This window comes from Colobus angolensis, unplaced genomic scaffold, assembly GCF_000951035.1.
Source record: "Colobus angolensis palliatus isolate OR3802 unplaced genomic scaffold, Cang.pa_1.0 Scaffold313, whole genome shotgun sequence".
NCBI lineage: Eukaryota > Metazoa > Chordata > Mammalia > Primates > Cercopithecidae > Colobus > Colobus angolensis.
In genome coordinates this window covers 4,327,576-4,354,724 of record NW_012116411.1, presented here as the reverse complement: position 1 = coordinate 4,354,724, position 27,149 = coordinate 4,327,576, and the positions used below count along the sequence as shown (strand labels likewise).

The following is a 27,149-nucleotide window of genomic DNA, read 5'->3' as shown; positions in this document are numbered from 1 at the left end:
GGGGTACTAATCCCATTTATGAACTCCACCCTCGTGATGTAATCATCTTCCAAATGTCCTGTATCCTAATACCATCACATTGGCAGTTAGAATTTCAACACATGAATTGGTGGGGTGGGGGTTGAGGGGACATATATTCAGTCTATAGCACTCCTTTTCACCAATATGATCAACTTTAGGCTCCTTATCATAACATATTAGACTATCCATTTTATAACCCCTGCTCACCTCTCCAATCTTACTTTTTACTTCTTCTTACAGTGCATTTCTTTTCTTTTGTCTTTTTCTGAATTAGAGAAAGGGTCTCACTGTGTGGCTCAGGCTGGTTTCTAACTCCTGGGCTCAAGCAATCTGCCCACCTCGGCCTCCCAGAGTGCTGGGATACAGGCATGAGCCACCATACCTGGCCCTTACAATGCATTTCATATTACAATGATATTGAATTATTTGCAGAGTTTGAGTTGTGATTTTACCCTAAATATAAGCTAAGAAGTTAGTCTGTTACTGTTTCATGGATACTGACAATAGATATGAGACTCTGGGGTCAGAGACAAAGTTGTTTATTACTCACAACACAGCAAAAAGAATGAGCACCACCTCTATGCTTCCCTTGCCCCCAGAGAACATGTGGAAGTTACAGAGGCTGCACACAGTGGGTTTTATTCACAAATGAGGAACACCGAACTTCAGGAATGTACCACTTTTATAGTAAGCACTTAGTAAACCCAGAAGAAGACATTATCTCATCTCTCCAGTCGCTTGTTGCAAACACAACCCTGAAAAATTACCTAAGTAAAGAGTGGCCAAGACTTTGCATTCTTGGCATACCCAGTAAGAACATTTAGGAATGCTTCAGGCCCATGGTAGATTGACTCTTCCAACAACTCACCCCTCAGCCCAGCATTGTCTTGACGTGAGTATGCCACTACATCAGCTACTCTTATTAATCTTACCGAGAGAGACTAAGACCATCACTTTAATTTGTCTCATGCAGCACTTACTTAACAAGACTCCAAGTAGCAGGATAAAAACATCCTGTAATACTGGCTTCAACTATGTCCCTCAGTATCTTGGACTAAATCAACTGTAAATAAGCCCCAGAGGAGAAAGTAGATCTTACTTTATACAGCTAGGATGTAATCTAAGGCTGGTCTGTTATTTATTGTGACCCATGCAAGGGAATTTAGACTGACATGCTAATCTTTGGCCTCATTGCAGATAGTTACAGGAGGTGCTGTAAGGGGCCAAAAAGCAACCCCCAAACTCAAAGGTGGAATATACCATGGCCTACTCTTTCCTGCATACAAACATATAGCCTGAAGAGGCACAATTCACTTTATTTCAGGATTTGACTTTAAACTTGGATCACCATTACATTCATTTGTCTAAGCCACATGGGCAATATCACCAATAGTTGTTGCTTCAGTTGCCATGCATGGCATAATCCAAAGCTTCTTGCATGTCAGAAGAAGCATATGGATTTGTATACATCAGGTTAAAATAAGGTTGTGCCAGTCCCTCTACTTCCATGTATACAAGGGGGTCCACATTCAGGAGCTGTCATTGATGATATCAAGCACAACAAAAGAATTAAGAACCACCAATGCCCATGTGAATTTTTCTGTTTCATAGCAAGCACATGGTCAGAGATGACACAGAAGCAGGTCAGATGGCTGGCCTCAGCTGCTGTTTGATTCAGGTAGCTAACTACATCTTTGTTTTGCCAGGATGCACTTGTTGATCCAGAGGAGAAAGAAAGTATTAATTGTCCTCCCCATCCCTGTACCTCTGAGGTCTCACGTGTACCCTTCCTAGGGAATGAAGTTGTTGCTTTCCTTCTTTGGCCACAGAGTTAATGTGTCCCATTCCCGTAGATATAACTTCCCCTTTTCTCCAACTGCCCCTGCTTGCACCCATACCTTGTAGAAGGGTAAGAGTGCATATGGGACAAATTTAGAAACCTATTATGCCTTCCATTTTGGCCTATGTGGACCACTATAGAAGGACTCAGTGAGCAGGGCACTCAATCAGATGGCCATTATGGATATTTATGATCTAGGACCATATCAGTTGAACAAAATGAATCCAGGTGGGTAAACCAGAATTAAGCTTGAATCTCTAAGCCCCCTTTTGGCTGGCTGCCACCCAAGGGATATATGAAACAAAGCAGCCTAAGATTGCTTTTGGGAAAACGAAAGAAGCATGATAACCAGGGTTGAGCCAGGTAGAATCCCAAATTTTCAAAATAGGTGTATATAATCTCCCACTCCTTTTGTCCTGATTATTTCCCAGGAGGCTACAAGGATGAAATGAACCCTTTCTGAAGGTGGCCACAATTAGTAAGCAAACTGCTTCATACAGGAGTGTTGGACCAGGAGGAGGTAAGAGAGGTAGAACTAGAAATCTTTTTGAGTTGATTTTCAAGAAGGCCATTCCGAGCTCTCAACAATTCCAAATACCTGAGAATGGTAGGGAGCATGGAATGTCCGTTAAATACCTAACTATTGGCTCATTGTTAGGCATATCATGGTCAGACTATAGAAGATCGAGGAACCCCGAAACATGGTCCTCAGTGCTATAGCTTGAATAGGCTAATCAGACTGGAGCAGTGACTCCATGTGGTGGAGCAGCAACACCATAACCTGAAAAATGTCTATGGTGGAAAGGCACGAGGTGAGCCCAAGAGAAGGTAACAGAGGTCCCTGCTGGGAAAGGGCAAGGGCAATCCTCCATGTAATGTGGACTCCTTCACCACAAGAAAACTAGGCCAACTTGGCAAGATACGTAAGTCTGGTATGCAGTGGTATCTTCTGCATGAAAAACATACCTTTTACTTTGTATCCAGTCTATTGTGGTGGATTCATTGCCTTTTCTAGTGCGGTGATGGATCCTAATGGCAAATTCCAATGACCAGGCAATGCAGACTTGTTCAGTGACTTGATTCCAGTTGGTCTTATCAGAAAGCAGGCCCTTACTGTTACTGTGGGTATCTGCGTGAGTGACCCAAAGTGTCTGACTGGCCACAATTTGTTTCTAGTTTGTGGCCCCGAACAGGAATATCTTTAATTTACCAACTGTAGTCTTCTAGGTGGCAGACTAGGTGACTATAGTACTGTTAGCAGACCAAGAATCAGTAAAAATAAGGCTAGTCTTTGGGAGTATTGCCTAAGGTAAGGGTAGGTAAGGGAGTATTGCCTAAGGTAAGGTAAGGTAAGGCTTTTCATTTCAGCCCACTGGGCTAACTGGCCATTACCACTCAGTCTCCTGGAGCTGTCATTGAGGTTGGACAGCTACTGCCCCCTACTGGACACCACCAGGTTTTAACTTAGCCAAAGCATCAGTAAACCAGGCCCAGGCATTTAAGGGCCCATTAAGGAGCCAGCAGCTTTGCTTCAGACAGTGGCTACTGTCTATACCCAGTGCTTTGTCCTCATTGCCAAATAAGTCAGGCTGCAGCAGGAATCAGATACATAGGACAGTTGACTCTGTCCTATTAGGGAAGGTTTTGCATTCACATTCACTTTTGAGCAGCTGCTCACTCATGTCTCAACCAAATGAACTTCTAATATTTTCACCCCACCTAAAGTTCCATGTCAAATAGCAAGATCTTCATTGTTCTCTCTACTTATTTCTGTTTTGGAGATTTCTTGACCCAGCAGCCACAACCACATGGTCTTTCAGCTTGCTGCCCCCATGGTCATGTACTATTCCTTCTTTTGCCTGCCCAGAGGAAGGTGAGCAAAGACAAAGGCAGTTAACAGAGAGAATATTGGGGTCACTTGCCCCTTAACCTTGCCCACCACCTGGGCATGGTCTCAGGGGGTCTTCTCATCCTTGAATCTGAGTATACCTAAGAATGGGCCTCTAGGGTTCTTGTCCTTACTCCTCAAGAAAACTGTGTCTCTCCAGCCAGGCGCGGTGGCTCATGCCTGTAATCCCAGCACTTTGAGAGGCCCAGGTGAGTAGATCACTTGAGGTCAGGAGTTCGTGACCAGCCTGGCCAACATGGTGAAACCCCATCTCTACTAAAAATACAAAAATTAGCCAGGTGTGAGGGCACACACCTATAATTACAGCTGCTTAGGAGGCTGAGGCACAAGAATTGCTTGAACCTGGGAGGCAGAGGTTGCAGTGAGCCAAGATCATGCCACTGCACTCCAGCCTGGGCAACAGAGTGAGACTCTGTCTCAAAAAAAAAAAAAAAAAAAAGAAAAGAAAAAAGAAAGGAAAACTATGTCCCTGTCAGCATCCTATCATCTTTTACTGTCTTGTCAGTTCTGGCATTTAATTAATCCTATTTACAAGGTAATAAGTTAGCTGCAGATGCTGGCAGAAGACACAAAGACAAGACTCCCATCAGAGACAAAAAGTATTATTACTAATGGCATAGCTAGGAGTACTTATCTGTTTGCATCAGTTTCCCTCCCCTCCAAGGATTATGGGGGCCATATAGAGGACTCAAATGGGCCCAGCACACAGTGGGTTTGCATGACATCTAAAGACTGCTAAATTTTGGGAATCTCCAGCTTTTAGTAAATAGAGTAGTAAGCAAGCCTGCTTCTTCTTTGCCCCAGTGGGTGACATTACCTCATCACTCAAGATTGCTCACTGCAAACCCCACTCTGAAAAATGGTCCCAGTAAAGAGGAGTCAAGCTTTTGCATTATTGGCATACCCAATTAGTATGTTCAGGGACACTCAAGGCTCAGGGCAGATTGCCTCTCCCAATACTGTTGTGGTATTTCCAAAACTCATTTGTGTCTGCAACCACTACAGAAAAGTTTGATATAATGAAATTACTGATATTTGTGACCTATATACTTCCTAGGGATAGTAATTCTTTTTAAAAATTAATACAGTAAATGCCTTAAGGGTTTATAAATACATAATTATATAGCTATCATTAGAATTAATAACAATCATGTTTCTATTTTTCCATTTCAATTTTAAGTAATGTATTTTGGGTATATAATATAGTTAGGATTTAAAATGAACTATGACAGAGTACCTACTTTACATTTGTGTGTGCTATTTTAAATATAGTTATTTTTCTAGGCCAAAATTATATACCAATTTGTAAATGAACAAAAAATATAGTGAACATTTGTATACATAGTGAGCATTTGTTTTTCTCTCCAAGTACAGTGACAGAGAATATAAGCACTGGGGACACAGAGAGAACAAGAAAGCAAAGAAATTAATTGGAAAACATGTAGGTCTCAAAGTATTGGTTTTGGGAAAACATCTGGCCTCTTCAGTACTCCAGTGGGGAGAGAGGTCACTGTAGGCAGTTTTAGTCAAATCTTGGGCATTGAAGTCTGCTAAAGTAATTATCGCAGCTGAAGAGGAAGCAAATAGCAAAGGCCCCAGGGAGACAGATATAGAAAATATGGTAGCCATTTTGGGAAAAAATGTAGAGGTGGGATCCAGAATATTTTGAGGATCAGCTGCCAATTGTCTAGAAGTTAATAATAAAAGCACTTACTGGGAACAAACAGCAGTCCTATAGAATGTGATTTCAGAATAGGGTTCCGGAAGATGCCTCCTTCCTTTCCACTGATTAAAAGGTGGTCATTTTTGTGCAAAAGGCAAGAAAATTCTTAGAATTTTGGAGTATTCTTTGCCTCACTATGAGGCTACAACCTTAGAGGAAGCTGTTTGTCTAGAGAAATGGCAGAAACAAGACACCATCCAAGCCTCAGGTCAGGAAGCTACTCACTAGCTCACTGATAATAATTGTGACATCCCTAATATCACTGGAGACAGAGCTCCAGGAGATCTGTGTAAGACCAGATTGTTATAATGGACTAGGAGCTGGGTGGAAGATGCTGTATGTGTCAACAAAGAGAAAAAAGGAAAACAAAGCAAACAAATGAAAAGCAAAAATGAGCCTGCAGACAAAATTTCAAAATATTTGAAGAAATCTAATGCTAACAAAGCAAACAATATTATTCAGATTATGAATTCATTGCTAGTAGGAGAGCATAAAGAAAGCAAAAAGAGGCCGGGCGCAGTGGCTCAAGCCTGTAATCCCAGCACTTTGGGAGGCCGAGACGGGCGGATCACGAGATCAGGAGATCGAGACCATCCTGGCTAACACAGTGAAACCCCGTCTCTACTAAAAATACAAAAAACTAGCCGGACGAGGTGGCGGGCGCCTGTAGTCCCAGCTACTCGGGAGGCTGAGGCAGGAGAATGGTGTAAACCTGGGAGGCAGAGCTTGCAGTGAGCTGAGATCTGGCCACCACACTCCAGCCTGGGAAACAGAGCTAGACTCCGTCTCAAAAAAAATTAAAAAAAAAATAGCCAAGTTCAGAAATGAGTTACAACACAAGAAGGCTATTTACAAAAGAAACAAATATCCAACAATCATGTAAAAACGTTCCACCTCAATTCGGGAAATGCACATCAAAACCCAACTGTAAGCCAGGCACAGAGTGGTGCGCGCCTGTAGCCCCAGCTACTTGAGAGGCTGAGGTGGTAGGATCGCTTGAGCCCAAGAGTTGAGTCCAGCCTGGGCAAGCTATAGCAAGACCCCTTCTATTAAAAAACAAAACAAAAAACTGTAAACCATCAGATTGGCAAAAATTAGCAAGTCTGACAAAACAAAGTATGGTGAGGATGTGAAGAAACAGGAACTCATATATTATTGTTACCAGTGTTAACTTGGAGTAGCTATTTTAGAGAGCAATCTCAACCCAGAAGTTTCAGAAATTCTTATGTACTTACCAGGAGATATGTATGAGAATATTCATTACAATATTGTTTGTAATTGTGAAAAATGAGAAACATGCTAAATATTCCTCTATAAATGAATAAATATATTCTTTTCATATGACAGCATACTTATTCCAGTGAAAATGTATGAACCAAGGCAACATGAATAAATCTGAAAAATACTGCCTTGAGTAAAAAATGACATGATTCTTGCAATACCATTTATACAGATTGAAAACATGTAAAACAATACTATGTCATTTATGGATATATATATGTTTGTATGAAATAGAAGTGGAAAAACATTCATTGGAATGATAAACACCCAATTCAGGATAGTAGTCTCCAAAGAGGGAGAAAAGGTAATGGAATTGGGGAGACAAAAGAAGTATTAACTTTATCTGTTAGGTTTTATTACTTAAAAATGAAAAATCTAAAGCAAAATACCAAAATATTTTGCTCAAAATCTCCATATCATTGTTATTACCATTAAATAACTATATGCTTTTTTTTAAAAAAAAAAAAAAAGGAGTTCATCTTAAGAGAACTGGACAGACACAAATATAAAGTTAAAATTCACATTTTGGGCTAATTTGTTTCCCAGATTCATTTCAAGTGCTATTCTCTGGGTCAGAGAACTTTTCATTCTCTTTCACCCTTTTCATACATTTGGAGAATGTCATTTGGAAAGTGTCATAATCTTTATGTGACCGACAAAAGAAGCTCTTGGTGTTAATTACAGGAAGATTTAGATGAAAATTATGACCACCTAATGAAAAAAAAAGTATTCACTGTTTCAGAGATATTGGGAAATGTTTTCACATCTCAGAAGCATGATGGACCTGATCATAGCAGCGTAACATCCTTTTAAATGACTAAATCAAGACCGTCCTGTAACTTCAGCTCCCTTACTTCTGCTTACCTACCATCAGAATTTTCTTAAGCATATATACTCTTTTGATCTATGATCTCCTTCACTCTTATACTATTTCCTACCCACTCCAAAATTATAAAAGCAGACCCTAAAGCAAACAGTCCTCCCAACAGGATCAGTTTCTGTATGGCTCTAACAGGTTATATTCAATGATTAACTTCCAGGCTCAGAGGCTCACACCTGTAATCCCAGCACTTTGGGAGGCCAAGGCAGGCGGATCACCTGAGGTCAGGAGTTTGAGACCAGCCTGGCCAACATGACGAAACCCTGATTTACCAGGCATGGTGGCAGGCACCTGTAATCTCAACTATTCAGGAAGCTGAGGCAGGAGAATTGCTTGAACCCTGGAGGCATAGGTTGCAGTGAGCTGAGATTGTGCTACTGCACTCCAGCTAGGCGACAGAGCGAGACTCTGTCCCTGCCACCCAAAAAAATAGATTAACTTCCAAATCCTCCAGAAAGTATTCGCATTATAAGAATATTCTCAAAAACATGAGAACTCCTCAGTTCAAGAAATATTGAGGAAGTATTTAGACTTTCTATAATGAGAAGGTTTTACAGGAAGCAAAGTAGCCTATAACATGGGTCTGAAGGGTCACACAACCTTCAGAGGGTTGTCAAATTAGCGTGCTGCCTCAAACTAGTATCTTCCTCTGTTCCATTGATACTAGAAATATTCTCCTGATTTTAGCACTTAAAGTTCTCTGTCCCTTCTGCTCATTCCCAAAGATTGAATTTGCATACAATGGGCTTTTCTTCTTTTTTCTTTTTTTTTTTTTTTTGAGACAAGGTCTTCTCTGATACCCAGGCTGGGGCGCAGTGGCATAATTATGGTTCACTGCAGCTTTGACCTCCCTGGCGGAAGTGATCTTCCCACCCCGGCCTCCCAAAGTGCTAGGATTACAGGTGTGAGCCACTGTGTCCAACCAGTTGCTTGTTTAGGAGAACAAACAGGTTGGCCTTGGTCCAGGTAAATTATATTGTTTCTAGTCCAGTCTTCATAGATAATATCTGATGGATCTCTGTCATTTGAAATAGGAGATGCTGGCCTTATCATATAGCTGACTCCTCCCCAGGGTACCTGCTAAATTCCTATTGGCTATGCCTTTGTTGGTCCTATATCATCATTATCTGTAAGCAGAATATAGACATCTTTCTCAGTATAAAAAAATAACAGAAAAACCACTACTGTGATTCCCCATTATCCGTGGTTTTGCTTTCTGTGATTTCATTTACTGTGGCCAAACATGGTCTAAAATACTATGGTATTTTGAGAAAAAGAGACCACATTCACATAACTTTTCTTACAGTATATTATTATAATTGTTCTATTTTATTATTAGTTATTGTTAATCTTTTACTGTGCCTAATTTATAAATTAAACTTTACCATAGATATGTGTGTATAGGAAAAAAATAGTGTATATAGAGGGTTTGGTGCTATCTGCAGTTTCATATATTCACTGGGGATCCCCCAGCAGATAAAGGGGACTACTCTATTTATAACCTTCTAACTATTTTTACTTTTACCTTTTCATAATCTTGGTTCTTAATCACCAGCTGAACTGTGTATATTACAATCAGATCTTTCTATCTGCATGCCCTTTATCACGGGCCATTCTTGGTTCTATCTGACCATCTATGTTTTGTTGAATACTCCACACTGGAAAACTATTTATAATAATAGCAAACATCTGACCATTTGCTTTGTGCACTGTTCTAAGAACTTTTACAAATATCATTTATCACATTTCATATGCATAATAATTTCAGGTACCATTATTACCCCTGTTTTATATATAAGAAAATAGAGAGGCATGGGAGGATAATTTATGTAATCTGTGAAAATTTTCAATGATACTTCTGTGAGAAACAAAGATGAAATTATGTTAAAGAGCTTTGTAGTAAATAAAACAAAGTACAAACATTGTACTATTATCTGCTTTATAACAAGGCTCAATGAATGTTTGTTGAATGAATGAATGAATGAATGAGTAAATATCATTACTGGGTTGCACTGTGTCTTGTGAGGGTAGAGTCCTCAGAATGATGTAAAGTGTAAATACGCCAAGTACTGTGTCTGTAACTCAGTCGTTACCCCCACCAACGTATACTGGTTTCCTTCTTCTCCTTCCCTTTTCCTGTAATTTCACAATCAAAATGACTGTCTGATTGAGTATCTTTAAAAGGTCGTGATGAATTATTCTGTAATATTTGAAATGTTATGTTCAGAAAGGTCAAACTTTATTTTTCAGTATGAAGTGTCACACAGATTTGTTTTTCCTGGACACTTTTTTTCAAAGAAGAGATGGCAAGAAATTTAGAGCAGGGTGCCCTCTTGAGGAAATTTTAGCATCTTCCTTCTCAAGAACTGACATCAAATGAAATGAGAAGTCCAGATAAATGATGTACACTATTAATGAAGCTCAGAAAAATGAAACATTAAAAAGTAAGAATAATCAAATACCAGGTATTTGAGAATTAAGATTCTTAACTGTTATGATCTAATATAGCAACTGTAAATAGGAATTTTTATTATTATTTATTTTTAATTCTTTTTTTGAGACAGAGTCTCACTCTGTCACCCAGGCTGGAGTGCAGTGGTGCAATCTCAGCTCACTGGAACCTCCACTTCCTGGGTTCAAGATTCTCATGCCTCACCCTCCCGAGTAGCTGGGACCACAGGCTTGCACCACCACACACAGCTAATTTTTTTGTATTTTTAGTAGAGACAGGATTTCACCATATTGGCCAGGCTGGTCTGAAACTCCTGACCTCAAGTGATCTGCTCGTCTTGGCCACCCAAAGTGCTGGAATTACAGGCAGGAGCCACCATGACCAGGCTTGTAAATAAGAATTTTTAAATGAAAACAAAAACTTCTAAAAGACATTTCATTTCTTCTTATTTATTCATTCTTCAAGCAATATTTATTAGGCACCTATTCTGTGCCAGGAACTATGCTGGGCACAGAGATCAATAAAACATGGTCTCTGCCTTCATGGAGCTTACAGTTTGTGAGGGAGCTCACACAGAAGAGAAGCAAACAAATATATATGTAATTACAAACTGAGAAAAGTACTGTGAAGGAAATGAAAAGGTACTATGGGTGCTGACGAGTTGATGGGTGCAGCACACCAACATGGCACAAGTATACATAGGTAACAAACCTGCACGTTATGCACATGTACCCTAGAACTTAAAGTATAATAAAAAAAATAAAATGAAAAAAAAAAAAAAAAAAAGAATAACAAAGTAAGTTCTATTTAGGGTTGTCAAGGGAAGCCTCTCTGAGAGGAAATATCCAGTAGAGTCCGTTGGCTTTTCCACCTGTTCTAAGTCTTCCCATCTAATATAGACAGTCTACAGATCCTCTTTCCTAGCCATAGTCTTTCTTATCTTCTCTTATCTCTGCCCCTGTGGTGGACTGAGTCAGTCCCATGTCTGCCCCTGTGGGCAAGCAGTTAGTTCTCATTAGTCCTTCTGCACCTCATTGTCACTCTAGTAATCTTGCCTTACAGCAGGGATGTCCAATCTTTTGGCTTCCCTGGGCCACATTGGAAGAAGAATTGTTTTTGGCTACACATAAAATACACTAGCACTAACAATAACTGATGAGCAAAAAAAAACCGCAAAACTTCTCATAATGTTTTAAGAAACTTTACGAATTTTTTTGGGCCACATTCAAAGCCATTCTGGGCCGCATGCAACCCAGGTGCCACGGTTTGGACAAGCTTGCTGTAGAGCTGCACATTCTTCACAGTGGTTGGTCTGCTTGATTAAAAAATGTCTTCCAGGCCAGGCGCAGTGGCTCACGCCTGTAATCCCAGCACTTTGGGAGGCCGAGGAGGGCGGATCATGAGGTCAGGAGATCGAGACCATCCTGGCTAACACAGTGAAACCCCGCCTCTACTAAAAAATACAAAAAATTAGCCGGGCGTGGTAGCGGGCACCTGTAGTCCCAGCTACTCGGGAGGCTGAGGCAGGAGAATGGCGTGAACCTGGGAGGCGGAGCTTGCAGTGAGCCGAGATCGCGCCACTGCACTCCAGCCTGGGCAACAGAGCGAGACTCTATCTCAAAAAAAAAAAAAGTCTTCCTTACTAATACTGATAGTCCCTCATAGGAGAACATCAATGCATTATCATGCTAAAAGGGCCCACTTCTAACAAGGTTAAGGATGACAAATGGACAAATAATCCTGCCTGCCATTATCCTCTGAATAGGGAGAGATAAATAGGCACAAAGTAGGCCGAGAACTTGATCAAGCAATACTGTTTGGTCCCACTGCCCTTGAAATATCTGAGGCACCAAGCACATAGAAACCTCCAACTGGAAGTAAAAATGAGGAACTAGACCTGAGAAAAGAGCCCAGAAGAACAATTTTTAGAGTCTTATTTTGTTCACAGCTCCTATGTTACACAAACTTACTATGTAATGGTTGGCCTGGCTCATTAACACTCTTGCTGTGGCCCTTGTAGCTAAGCTTCTTTCTTTCTGTCTTTCTTCCTTTTTTTTTTTTTTTTTTTGGGCGGAGTCCTGCTCTGTCAGCCAGGCTGGAGTACAGTGGTGCGATCTCAGCTCACTGCAACCTCCGCCTCCTGGGTTCAAGCAGTTCTCTGCCTCAGCCTCCCGAGTAGCTGGGGTTACAGGGGCCTGCCACCACACCTGGCTAATTTTTATATTTTTAGTAGAGACAGGGTTTCACCATGTTGGCCAGGCTGGTCTTGAGCTCCTGACCTCGTGATCCACTCACCTCAGCCTCCCAAAGTGCTGGGATTACAGGCATGAGCCACCGCACCTGGCCTGCTTCTTTCTTGAGGTGGGTTAATTCTACCAGATTGGAGGATTTAACTGACATGGAGAGTACTGCCTGCAAGTGGATGGGCCTGCCATGACTTCTGAGTTGGCATTTACGTGACCATATGAGTCTGGTATCCAAACTTTGAATAAGCTGCTTCTACCTTAGTTGTACCCATAAATAGCTCTCTTTAAGAAAACTAATCATCCTTCTCTTATTAACCAGAGGGCCCTGAACAAAACATTTAACTTCTTTGAATCTCAGTTTCCTCACCTGTAAATTGGGATTAAACATCTCTGCTTATTTCACATTATTATACTTTGAGTATAAATAATAGATAGTATGTTGGTCAAAATGTGCTGAAACTAATACACCTACACATCGCTGCTGTTAGATAGCAGTTTGGAAAATACACCAAACACTGTAAAATGTGCAAACGTCTTTGACCCAACAATTTGGTTCCTGATAATTTATTCTTGTGAAAAAATTAAGAAAAAAAATATGAAAAAAGATATACATTGAAGCATTTTCTACAAAATAAAATATTAAAATATTCTAGATGTTAACAATAGTAGACTGGTTAAATAAAACATGTTGCTTTTATTTCCAATAAAATATTGACCGGCCACTATGTAAATTATATTCATGAAGAAAGTTATTGGAAGGAAACATGAAAAAAATAAAACAATTGATATCTGAGTATAGTAGAATTACAAGCATTTTTCTTTATCAATTTCTCTGAATGTTATTACTCTAGGAGAATAAGTAACATACTTAAAACATTTTAAAATTTTAAAAAAAAGTGACCCCATAGTACATTTTTTTTCTTATCATATCTTGTTTTTTATTTAGGGAAATTATCGTTTCGTGAAACTCTTACTTACACGCAGAGCAAACTGGATGCAAAAGGATCTGGAAGAGATGACTCCTTTGCACTTGACCACCCGGCACAGGAGCCCTAAGTGTTTGGCACTTCTGCTGAAGTTTATGGCACCAGGAGAAGTGGATACACAGGATAAAAACAAGGTAATGGATACTCAAAATCGAACACTAATAAGACCAGAAAGCAAATGCTTCCTTTTATGATATGAAATTTCAAGGAAGAAGGCCTAAATTACCACATATATACATGGTAGAACAATTCCAAATCTCCATACATCTCAGGGAAGTGTTTCACTTCAATTCTGTCATTTAATCCTCTCAACAACCATGTGTGTTAGGTAGTATCATCTCCTTTTTACAGATGGAAAAACTGAAGCTCAGGAAGATTAAAATTTTGCCCAAGATGCAAGTGGCAGAACTAGACTTCAGATCTAGTCCTGTCAGCCGGGCACGTTGGCTCATGCCTGTAATCACAGCACTTGGGGAGGCCAAGGCAAGTGGATCACCTGAGGTCAGGAGTTCAAGACTGGCCTGGCCAACATAGTGAAACCTTGTCTCTACTAAAACTACAAAAATTAGCCGGGCATGGTGGTGTGCACTTGTAATCCCAGCTACTCAGGAAGCTGAGGAATGAGAATCACTTGAACCTGGGAGGCAGAGGTTGCAGTGAGCCCAGATAGCGCCACTGAATTCCAGCCTGGGTGACAGAGTGAGACTCTGTCTCAAAAAAAAAAAAAAAAATCCAGTCCTGCCTTAACTCCAAAACCCAACATTTGACAGGGAGTCATAATAGTTACTGTAAGTGTTTAGACTCATGATGGGCAAATGCCCATGGCAATGCCCTAAGTGCATAATGGTTTAGTGGCTTACACTTTGGTATCAGACTTCCTGGGTTTCAACCCAGAATCCACTACTTAACTTGTTCTGTATCCTTGGGCAAATTGCTTAACTCCTCTGTGCCCCCGTTTTTATATGTATAGAAAAAGGATAATAGGATTACTGTTAGGTTCAGCATAGTATTAAATTTCAGTAAATAGAATCAGAACAAGTATAACATAGGAAAAGAAAGGAATTACATGTTGTTTATTGAAGATGTGGTTATAGGCAATTAGTAAATGCTATTATACTTGTGGCTTTTTAAAAATCTGCAGTTGTTAGTAAGCAAAAGTAATAGGTTAAATAGTGACTGTTCATAGTAAATGCCTATAGGCACACCTTGAAGGAATACCAGGTACGTCAGTTTCTAAAGTTTTTAATGTGACAGGTGGGCTTGGTTCCTGCTCATTAAATTATCTAATTGTAGATTGGATTGCTGACAATGCTACTCATGAGGGCTGATAAAAATTTAAACAGTTCTTACATTTTTTCTTAATAATTCTCCTAATAGGGAAGCCAGTCTTATAGAAGTATGTTGATGAGAACAGCAGAAGAGATTTTAAAGCAACTTCAACAAGTTCAAGATGATCATTTTTAACTTTTATCTGAAATAAAGTGTGAACATTGTCAGAATCAAAATGGAGTTCTTTCTGTTTAAAACAACAACAACAAAACCTGACAGAGCCAGGGAAAGCCATAAAGAGAGGATTCTCGTGCTTGTAAGTGTGATTTAAAAAAAAAAAATCACAAACTGTGCAAAAACCACAGCCTTGCACAAAGGCCATCGTAACCTTACACAAAAATTATTTCTTCAAAGACATTTGCCCAGCAACTGCCCTTCCAACTTTGCGCTGGCATTATCTTTGTTACTGATCTTTGTAGCCAAGGATCATCATTTGAAAACAATTATGTAATCCTCCTCATTTTTCTTTTAAAAACTTTTGTCTTCCTTTACTTGAGTACACGGTTTAACAACGTCCAAATACCAAATAAACATGATTTTCTTTACCAGATACCAAATAAACATGATTTTCTTTCTTTTTTTTCTTTTTCTATCACCTAGGCTGGCATGTAGTGGTATGATCTCGGCTTACTGAAACCTCCACCTCCCGATTTCAAGCGATTCTCATGCTTCAGCCTCCCGAGTAGCTGGGATTACAGGCATGCACCACCACACCCGACTAATTTTTGTATTTTTAGTAGAGAAGGGGTTTCACCATGTTGACCCGGCTGGTCTCGAACTCCTGACCTCAAGTGATCCACCCGCCTCGATCTCCCAAAGTGCTGAGATTACAGGCATGAGCCACTGCACCCGGCCAAACGTTATTTTCTTTTAGAGAGACATTGTTATTTAGGTTGACAAAAGCAAATACTGCTGTATTTTCAAAATGTATCTTTTCATCAATAACTGGGTCTAATACTTTATCCTCTAAAATTGTAGTTAAATTAAAATTTATCTTCTGATATATGGAATGGGTTCCAGATGCATATGCATGGATTTTTTATGGATATTAAAATTCAAAACATTCTATCAAGTTCTTAAGGTCCTTGGTGATAACCAGATGTGCGTTATCAAGATCATCATTTAGTTTGTTGATGATTATTTGTAAATGACTGGGCCACTTTCTCTTTCTCCGTGTTATCAGTACCGGATGAACTAAATAACTGTCATGACTAAGAGGTCAGATTCTGGAGTCAGACTGCCTGGGTTAAAATCTCAGTTCAGCCACTTACTTCCTTTATGTCCCTGAGCAGATTACTTAGGTTCCATGTGCTGTTTGCTCATCAATCACACGCAAATTTAAAAACATACTTGTCTCCCAGGAATAGTAAGATGACTGCATGCAATTAAATAGACAATAGTCTCCCTTGTTCAAAGGAAGTATCTTCCAGCACCCCCAATGGATACTTGAAACTGCGGATAGTGTCAAACCCAATTCCCATCAATAGGAACACATTTCTGTTCATGTCTTCCACCCACAAATTTAGTACTTTTTCCATCTTAACTAAGCACTTATCAGGCACTATGGCCATAATTTTTGCAGTTTGGTATGCAACAGCAAAATCAACATGAATTTCTTCTTCCTTCTTTACAGTTTCACAGATAGATTTGTTCTTACCATAGAGCTTAGCAAACTCAACAGATTTTTCTTATTGAGAACTTTAACCTTTTCACTTAAAGGAAACACTTTATAGCTGCTCTTTGGCATATCTGAATCACCAGTATCAATAATTGTGAGCTTTGGGGCCGTTAAGTAAAAGAAGGATGACTTGAACACAAGCACTGTGAATCTAATATCATGACAATGAATGAGATATCTGAGTTGGCTGCTAGGTAACTAACTGGCAGGGAATGTCTACAGTGGGGATGTGCTGAACAAGGAAAGATTTGTGTCCCAGGTAGGATGGGGTGGGATGAAGCACTATTTCATCATGTTATTTAGAATGGCATACAATTTAAAACTTATAAATTGTTTATTTCTGGAATGTTCTATTTAATATTTTTAGACTTTGGTTGAACACAGAGACCTGAAAAGTGAAACCAAAGATACAGGGGAACTACTGTGTAAAACTCTTGTAGCAGTGCCTGTCCCATAGTAAAAGCTTGGGGAAAGTTAGTTGTTGTTACTGTTGTTATTCTGAGAACCTCTCGATTTTGCAGCAAACAGCTCTGCATTGGAGTGCCTACTACAATAACCCTGAGCACGTGAAACTGCTCATCAAGCATGATTCTAACATTGGGATTCCTGATGTTGAAGGCAAGATCCCACTTCACTGGGCAGCCAACCATAAAGATCCAAGTGCTGTTCATACAGTGAGATGCATTCTGGTGAGTTGAATGGTACTGCTAGACCTGAATGGCCTTTTTAAGAAAAATTTTTATTATGAATTATTCAATATATACAAAAGCATGTATTTGACATACAAGCAAATTATTAAGCAAAAGAATACAACAGATATATGGACCCATCCCCCAAGAAGTAGAACATTTCAGTACCACTATTTAAGACCACATAGAGGTTTCCTATGTCCCAGTTTTTAAATGCATTGATTCCCCCTGTGCCATGCTCATTCCTGTACCCCAGCAACTACTTCCCTGAATTTATAGTTATTTTCTTACTTTGTTTCATACTTGTTTTTATTAAACGGTGAATAGATATAAGTATCAGCAAAATACATGTAAAATATAAATAATAATGAAACAACAAATACTTATGTACTCACTATCAAGTTTAAGAAAAACTATATTACCATTACCTTTTAAGTCCTCTGAGTGGAGTACCTCTCAGTCTCATTCTACTCTCTCCTTTCACAGAGGCAACAACTGTCTTCAGTCTTGTGTTTATCATTCCCCTGATTTCCATTACTACATTTATTTGTATCCTTAAACAATATATTGCTCAGTTTTTAACGTTTTTGAATTTGATATACAAGGAATTATATTGCATGTTCTTGTTTTTGTTTTGTTTTGTTTTTTGCAATACCCTTTTCTTGCTCAACCTTATGCTGGTGAATTTTTTTTTTTTTTGAGACGGAGTCTTGCTCTGTCACCCAGGCTGGAGTACAGTGGCATGATCTTGGCTCACTGCAGCCTCCGTCTCTCAGATTTAAGCAATTCTCCTGCCTCAACATCCTGGGTAGCTGGGACTGCAGGCGTGCGCCACCATGCCTGGCTCATTTCTGTATTTTTAGTAGAGATGGGATTTCACCATGTTGGCAAGGATGGTCTCGACCTCCTGACCTCGTGATCCACCTGCCTCGGCCTCCCAAAGTGTTGGGATTACAGGCGTGAGCCACTGTGCCTGACCACTGATGATTTTATCTATGTTGCTGCATGTAAAAGTGACATTTTAATTTTTACTGCTATATAGGATTCCATCTTATGAATAAGCCACACAATATTCATTCTGTTATTGACAGATACTTTGTTTCCAGTTTTTTGTTATTTACAAACAGTGCTGCATTGACAGTTTTGAACATATGTAGGATATATATTTAACTGGTTGTTATAGGTGTATAGGAATGCAGTTGATATTTTTGATCATTGGTTATATATCTAACTAATTCGCTAAACTCCTTATTTATTTTGAATATTTATCAGTTGATTCTTTGAGATTTTCTACTCCCTCTGTCCCAGCTTCTAACTTACATGCTTTGGTAGTCCAATAGTTAGTCATATTTGTTTTTAACACACAAACTACACTTTAAAGTATTTTTTTAATCTTTTTTTACAACCTCTGATACTAAAAGTATTATTATTTTGTATATGCAATGCTTAGCTCTGCATTTTTTTGTATCTGAAAGTTTCCTTCTAAAGCTATTATTTTACATCCTGAAATATAGTTCTTAGATTCTTTTTTAAAATTATTCTGTAAGTTCTGGGATACAGGTACAAAACGTTCAGGTTGGTTACATAGGTATACATGTACCATGGTGGTTCGCTGCACCCATCAACCTGTCATCTACATTAGATATTTCTCCTAATGCTATCCCTCCCCTTGTCCCCCACCCCCCCAACAGGCCCCAGTGTGTGATGTTCCCCTCCCTGTGTCCATGTGTTCTCATTGTTCAACTCCCACTTATGAGTGAGAACATGCAGTGTTTGGTTTTCTGTTCTTGTGTTAGTTTGCTGAGAATGATGGTTTCCAGCTTCATCTATGAGTTCTGCAAAGAACATGAACTCATTCTTTTTTATGGCTGCATAGTATTCCATGGTGTATATGTGCCACATTTTCTTTATCCAGTCTATCATTGATGGGCATTTGGGTTGGTTCCATGACTTTGTTATTGTAAATAATACTGCAATAAACATGTGTGTGTATGTGTCTTTATAGTAGAATGATTTATAATCCCTTGGGTATATACCCAGTAATAGGATTCCTGGGTCAAATGGTATTTCTGGTTCTAGATCCTTGAGGAATCGCCACACTGTCTTCCATAATGGTTGAACTAATTTACACTCCACCAACAGTATGAAAGCATTCCTATTTCTCCACATCCTCTCCAGCATCTGTTGTTTCCTGACTTTTTAGTGATCACCATTCTAACTGGCATGAGATGGTATCTCATTGTGGTTTTGATTTGCATTTCTCTAATGGCCGGTGATGATGAGCTTTTGTTCATATGTTTATTGGCAGCATAAATGTCTTCTTCTGAGAAGTACCTGTTCATATCCTTTGCCCACTTTTTGATGGAGTTGTTTTTTTTTCTTGTAAATTTGTTTAAGTTCCTTGTACCTTCTGGACATTAGTCCTTTGTCAGATGGATAGATTGCAAAAAAATGTTCTCCCATTCTGTAGGTTGCCTGTTCTGTCTATAGGTCCTGTAGGTCCCATTCTGTCTGTCTGTAGGTCCCTGTAGGTCCCATGTCTATAGGGACCTGTAAATCCCATTCTGTAGGTTGCCTGTTCTGTCTATAGGTCCTGTAGGTCCCATTCTGTCTGTCTGTAGGTCCCTGTAGGTCCCATGTCTATAGGGACCTGTAAATCCCATTCTGTAGGTTGCCTCTTCTATCACTCTGATGATAGTTTCTTTTGCTGTGCAGAAGCTTTTTACTTTAATTAGATCCCATTTGCCAATTTTGGCTTTTGTTACCATTGCTTTTGGTGTTTTAGTCATGAAGTCTTTGCCCATGCCTATGTCCTGAATGGTATTGCCTAGATTTTCTTCTAGTGTTTTTATGGTTTTAGGTCTTATGTTTAAGTTTTTAATCCGTCTTGAGTTAATTTTTGTATAAGGTGTAAGGAAGGGGTCCAGTTTCAGTTTTCTGCTAGCCAGTTTTCCAAACACCATTTATGAAATAGGGAATCCTTTCCCCATTGCTTGTTTTTGTCAAGTTTGTCAAAGATCAAATGGTTGTAGATGTGTGGCATTATTTCTGAGGCCTCTGTTCTGTTCCATTGGTCTATATATCTGTTTTGGTACAAGTACCATGCTGTTTTGGTTACTGTAGCCTTGTATTATAGTTTGAAGTCAGGTAGCATGATGCCTCCAGCTTTGTTCTTTTTGCTTAGGATTGTCTTGGCTATACGGTCTCTTTTTTGGTTACATACGAAATTTAAAATAGTTTTTTTCTAATTCTGTGAAGAAAGTCAATAGTAGCTTGATAGAAATAGCATTGAATCTATATATTACTTTGGGCAGTATGGCCATTTTCACAATATTGATTCTTCCTGTCCATGAGCGTGGAATGTTTTTCCATTTGTTTGTGTCCTCTCTTATTTCTTTGAGCAGTGGTTTGTAGTTCTCCTTCAGGAAACTACAATGTGAAGAAGTCCTTTACATCCCTTCTAAGTTATATTCCTAGATATTTTATTTCTCTTTGTGGTAATTGTGAATGGGAGTTCACTCATGATTTGCTCTCTGTCTGTTATTGGTGTATAGGAATGTTTGTGATTTTTGCACATTGCTTTTGTATCCTGAGACTTTACTCAAGCTGCTTATCAGCTTAAGGAGTTACTGGGCTGAGATGATGGGGTTGTTTAAATACACGATCATGTCATCTACAAACAGAGACAATTTGACTTCCTCTCTTCCTATTTGAATAACCTTTATTTCTCTTACCTGATTGCCCTGGCCAGAACTTCCAATACTATGTTGAATAGGAGTGGTGAGAGAGGGTATCCTTGTCATGTACCAGTTTTCCAGCTTTTGCCCATTCATTATGATATTGGCTGTGGATTTGTCATAAATAGCTCTTATTATTTTTAGATATGTTCCTTCAATACCTATTTTATTGAGTGGTTTTAGCATGAAGGGGTGTTGAATGTTATCGAAGGCCTTTTCTGCATCTATTGAGATAATCATGTGGTTTTTGTCATGGGTTCTGTTTATGTGATGGATTACATTTATTAATTTGCATATGTTGAATCAGTCTTGCATCCCAGGGATGAAGCCAACTTGATCATGGTGGATAAGCTTTTTGATATGCTACTGGTTTCGGTTTACCAGTATTTTATTTAGGATTTTTGCATTGATGTTCACCAGGGATATTGGCCTGAAATTTCCTTTTTTTCTTGTGTCTCTGCCGGTTTTGGTGTTAAGATGATGCTGTCCTCATAAAATGAGTTAAGGAGGAGTCCCTCTTTTTCTATTGATTGGAATAGTTTCAGAAGGAATGGTACCAGCTCCTCTTTGTACCTCTGGTAAAATTCAGCTTTGAATCTGTCTGGTCCTGGACTTTTATTGGTTGGTAGGCTATTAATTACTGCCTCAATTTCAGAACCTGTTATTGGTCTATTCAGGAATTCAACTTCTTCCTGGTTTAGTCTTGGGAGAGTGTATGTGTCCAGGAATTTATCCATTTCTTCAAGATTTTCCAGTTTATTTGCGTGGAAGTGTTTATAGTATTCTCTGATGGTAGTTTGTATTTCTGTGGGGTCAGTGGTGATATCCCCTATACCATTTTTTATTGTGTCTATTTAATTCTCTCTTTTCTTCTTTATTAGTGGTCTATTTTGTTAGTCTTTTCAAAAAAGCAGCTCCTGAATTCATTGATTTTTTGAAGGGTTTTTCGTGTTTCTATCTCCGTCAGTACTGCTCTGATCTTAGTTATCTCTTGTCTTTTGTTAGATTTTGAATGTGTTTACTCTTGTTTCTCTAGTTCTTTTAATTGTGATGTTAGGGTGTCAATTTTAGATCTTTCCCACTTTGTCCTGTGGGCATTTAGTGCTGTAAATTTCCCTCTAACCACTTCTTTAGCTGTGTCCCACAGATTCTGGTACCTTGTGTCTTTTTTCTCATTGGTTTCAAAGAACTTATTTATTTCTGCTTTAATTTCATTATTTACTCAGTAGTCATTCAGGAGCAGGTTGTTTGGTTTCCATGTAGTTGTGTGGTTTTGAGTGAGTTTCTTAATCCTGAGTTCTACTTTGATTGCACTGTGGTCTAAGAGACTGTTATGATTTCCATTATTTTACATTTGCTGAGGAGGTTTTACTTCCAATTATGTGGTCAGTTTTAGAATAAGTGTGATGTGGTGCTGAGAAGAATGTATATTCTGTTGATTTGGGGTGGAGAGTTCTGTAGATGTTTATTAGGTCCGCTTGATCCATAGCAGAGTTCAAGTCCTGAATATCCTTATTAATTTTCTGTTGCGTTGATCTGTCTGATATTGTCAGTGGGGTGTTAAAGTGTCCCACTATTATTGTGTGGGAGTGTAAGTCTCTGTAGGTCTCGAAGAACTTACTTTATGAATCTGGGTGCTCCTGTATTGGATGCGTATATATTTAGGATAGTTAGCTCTTCTTATTGTCTTGATCCCTTTACCTTTATGGAATCCCCTTCTTTGTCTTTTTGATCTTTGTTGGTTGAAAGTCTGTTTTATCAAAGATTAAGATTGCAACCCCTGCTTTTTTTTTTTTTTTTCTTTCCATTTGCTTGGTAAATCTTCCTTCATCCCTTTATTTTAAGCCTGTGTGTGTCTTTGCACACACATGTGTCTTTGCACATGAGATGGGTCTCCTGAATACAGCAGACTGATGGGTCTTGACTCTTTATCCAGTTTGCCAGCCTTTGTCTTTTAATTGGGGCATTTAGCCCATTTACATTTATGGTTAATATTGTTTTGTATGAATTTGGTCCTGTCATCATGTTGCTAGCTGCTTATTTTGTATATTAGTTGATAGTGTCTTCATAATATTGTTGGTCTTTATATTTTGATATCTCTTTGCAGTGGCTGGTACCAGGTTTTCCTTCCCATATTTAGTGCTTCCTTCAGGAGCTCTTGTGAGGCAGGCCTGGTGATGACAAAAATCCCTCAGCATGTGCTTATCTGTATAGGATTTTATTTCTCCTTCACTTATGAAACTTAGTTTGGCTGGATATGAAATTCTGGGTTGAAAATTCTTTTCTTTAAGAATGTTGAATATTGACCCCCACTCTCTTCTGGCTTGTAGGGTTTCTGCAGGGAGATCCGCTGTTAGTCTGATGGGTTTCCCTTTCAAGGTAACCTGATCTTTCTCTCTGGCTGCGCTTAACATTTTTTTTCTTCATTTGAACCTTGGTGAATCTGATGATTATGTATCTTGGGGTTGCTCTTCTTGAGGAGTATCTTAGTGGTGTTCTCTGTATTTCCTGAATTTGGATGTTGGCCTGTCTTGCTAGATTGGGGAAGTTCTCCTGTATAATGTCCTGAATTGTGTTTTCCAACTTGGTTCCATTCTCCTCGTCACTCTCAGGTACACCAACGTAGGTTTGGTCTTTTCACATAGTCCCATATGTCTTGAAAGCTTTGTTCATTCCATTTCATTCTTTTTTCTCTAACCTTGTCTTCATGCTTTATTTCATTAAGTTGATCTTCAGTTTCTGATATTGTTTCCTCCATGTGATCGATTCGGCTATTGATACTTGTGTATGCTTCACGAAGTACTCGTGCTGTGTTTTTCAGTTCCATCAGGTCATTTATGTTCTTCTACACAATGGATATTCTAGTTAGCAGTTCCTATAATCTTTTATCAAGGTTCTTAGCTTGCTTGCATTGGGTTAGAACATGCTCCTTTAGCTTGGAGGAGTTTGTTATTACCCACCTTCGGAAGCCTGCTTCTGTCAATTCCTCAAGCTCATTCTCTGTCCATTTTTGTTCCCTTGCTGGCAAGGACTTGTGATCTTTTGGAGGAGAAGAGGCATTCTGGTTTTTGGAATTTTCAGCATTTTTGCACAGGTTTTCCCTCATCTTCATGGATTTATCTACCTTTGATCTTTGATGCTGATGACCTTTGGATGGGATTTTTGTGTGGGTGTGCTTTTTGTTGATGTTAATGTTATTGCTTTCTGTTTGTTAGTTTTCCTCTCTTCTAGAGGTCTGCTGGAGTTCACTGGAAGTCCATTCCAGACCCTGTTTGCATGGGTATCACCAGCAGAGGCTGCAAAACAGTAAAGATTGCTACCTGTTCTTTCCTCTGGAAGCTTCGTCCCAGAGGGGCACCTGCTCGATTCCAGCCAGGGCTCTCCTCTCTGACGTGTCTGCTGACCCCTGTTGGGAAGTGTCTCCCAGAGAGGAGGCACAGGGGTCAGGGACTCACTTGAGGAGGCAGTCTTTCCCTTAGCAGAGCTTGAGCACTGTGTTGGGAGATCTGCTGCTTTCTTCAGAGCTGGCAGGCAGGAACATTTAAGTTTGCTGAAGCTGTGCCCACAGCCACCCCTTCCCTGGGTGTTCTGTCCCAGGGAGATGGGAGTTTTATCTATAAGCCGCTGACTGGAACGGCTGCCTTTCTTTCAGAGATGCCCTGCCCAGAGAGGAAGAATCTAGAGAGGCAGTCTGGCTATAGTGGTTTGCCGTGCTGTGGTGGGCTCTGCCCAGTTCAAACTTCCTGGAGGCTTTGTTTACCCTGTGAGGGGAAAACAGCCTACTCAAGCCTCAGTAATGATGACGCCCCTCCCCCCACCAAGCTCAGGCATCCCAGGTTGACTTCAGACTGCTGTGCTGGCAGTGAGAATTTCAAGCTAGTGGATCTTAGCTTTCTGGACTCCGGGGAGGTGGGACCTGCTGAGCAAAACCACTTGGCTCCCTGGCTTCAGCCCCCTTTCCAGAGGAGTGAACGGTTTTATCTCCCTGGGATTCCAGGCACCACTGGGGTATGAAAAAGAACTCCTGAAGCTAGCTCAATGTCTGCCCAAACAGCCACCCAGTTTGGTGCTTGAAACCCAGGGCCCTGGTGCTGTAGGCACCCTAGGGAATCTCCTAGTCTGCTGGTTCCAAACACCATGAAAAAAGTGTAGTATCTGGGCTGAATAGCACAGTCCTTTATGGCAGTGTCCTTCACGGCTTCCCTTGACTAGAGGAGGGAGTTCCCTGATACTTTGCACTTCCCAGGTGAGGCAACGCCCTATCCTGCTTCTGCTCGCCATCTGTGGGCTACACCCGCTGTCTAACCAGTCCCAATGAGATGAACTGGGCACCACAGTTAGAAATGCAGAAATCACCTGCCTTCTGTGTTGGCCTCACTGGGCGCTGCAGACCAGAGCTGTTCCTATTCAGCCATCTTGCTGAGTTGTCCTCTTGACTCTCTTTAGTATAGATCTTTCGGTGGTCAACTGTCTCTGGTTTTGTTTGTTTGTTTTTAGTTTTTTGTTTTTTTGGGACAGAGCCTTGTGCTGTCACAGGCTGGAGTGCAGTGGTGTGATCTCAGCTCACTGCAACCTCCGCATCCTGGATTCAAGTGATTCTCCTGCCTCATCCTCCTGAGTAGCTGGGACTACAGGCGCACGCCACCCCGCACAGCTAATTTTTATATTTTTAGTAGAGACAGAGTTTCACCATGTTGGCCAGACTGGTTTTGAACTCTTAGCCTCAAGTGATCCACCTACCTCAGCCTCCCAAAGTGCTGGGATTACAGGCATGAGCCACAACCCCCAGCCAACTCTCTCTTTTTAATTGTTAAGAATGTATGCCTCTTGAAAAAAAAAATGATTATCCTGTATACATAGTCTTGGGAATCTATTTTTCTCAGCCCTTTCAGCATAGTATTTTGCTACTTTCTGCCTTTTATTATTGCTCTTAAGGAGTCTGTTATTGGTATGTAATTTCTTTATGCATGATGTATCTTTTCTCTCAGGCTGCTTTTACATTTTACTCTTTGTTTGGCATTCTACAGTTTTACTACAGTGTGTCTAGGTGTGACCTTTTTAAAAAAATCCTGTTTGGTATACATTCTAATTATTGTATCTCAGTTCTGTCAAACATATATAGCTGTTATCCTTAAATATCACCTCTCCTTCATTCTCTTTACTCTTGTCTTTAGGGTCTCCAATTATATGTATTTTAAGGCATTTTATCTAATCTTCTATGTCTTTTAACTTCTCTTTTATATTCTCATCTCCTTGTCTCTTTCTGCTGCATTCTGGGTAATAGCATCAGATCTGTCTTCCAGTTTTCTAAGTCTTCAAATGAGTCCAACCTGTTGCTTACCTTATCCATTGAACCTTTAATCTTAGTGATTAAATTTTTCACTTCCAAAAGTTCTATTTGGTTCCTTTTCAAATCTGCCTGGTAATTTTCATAATGCCTGCTACAGAGATCCAGTTGAAAAATTAATTAACGTTTTGAGCTGTCCATTTACAGACATATCAAACTGAATCACTAATAAACACATGATTGAAAAATCTCAACCCCATTCATAAATGAACTGCAAGTTAAAATAGCAGTGAAATGTCTTTCATAACCATAAGGGAAAAATGCAGTAAGCTTGATAATACCAAATGATTAATTTGTGCCAGCATGTAGGGAAATAAAAACTTTTACATATTGTCATGGCAGTGTTAATTGGTAAGACCATTTGGAGAGTGATGTGACAATTTGAAGGTATTTGAAGATATCCTTCACCCCAGCAGTTCCCCTTCTAGGTATCTAGCCTATGGAAAAATCTCACACATGTGCTACAAGGGACATGTAAAGGAAACATTAATTGCAGCATTATCTGTAGTAGTGAAAAAAATGGGAATAGCGTAAATGTCCCTCAATAGGAAAATAGATAACTAAATCATGGCTTATTCAAGCACCTCAATAACTAAACTAGTACCAACATAGATATCCAAAGTATAGTGTTGAAAGAAAGAATTTCCAAAGGATACACGTCCATTGCCGTAATGTGAATATTGAAAACACACATACAAAATTTGTGTATGGTTTATGGATACATACATATATACAAAAGTATAAAACATACATCTCTAGTTGAACCATAACAGAAACAAAAGCATATCAGGCAAAATGTTGACACCTTTTTGATCTAGATAATCAGTATGTAATGGTTATATTATTTTCTGTACTTTTTATAATTAAATATGAAAATAATTTTTTAAAAATTTAGACTTTGTACTTTTTCCATGATTTATCATTTGTGCTGAGAGAGAATGTAGAGATCTTATTTCGAAAATTCCTCAGTTAATTCTTGTGCCAGGCTGGGCACAGTGACTCACACCATAATCCCAGCATTTTGGGAGGCT

The 27,149-nt window shown here is 39.5% G+C and overlaps 1 protein-coding gene across 2 annotated transcripts in view; it reads left to right on the top strand.

The window, feature by feature from the left end:
• Window positions 1–1,813: 1,813 nt before the first annotated feature.
• The window catches only part of LOC105518154 (inversin), a 91,129-nt gene continuing 65,793 nt past the window's right edge, over window positions 1,814–27,149 (top strand). Inside the window, exons 1-4 of one of the 2 annotated variants that reach the window (XM_011951025.1) lie at window positions 1,814–1,930; window positions 2,293–2,381; window positions 13,299–13,472; window positions 16,867–17,034. In XM_011951025.1, the coding sequence (XP_011806415.1) occupies window positions 13,347–13,472; window positions 16,867–17,034 (294 nt within the window). In that variant the 5' untranslated portion in view covers window positions 1,814–1,930; window positions 2,293–2,381; window positions 13,299–13,346. Of the gene's footprint in view, window positions 1,931–2,292; window positions 2,382–12,408; window positions 12,431–13,298; window positions 13,473–16,866; window positions 17,035–27,149 lie in introns of those variants that run through there. The other variant, XM_011951024.1, reaches the window with a different exon arrangement.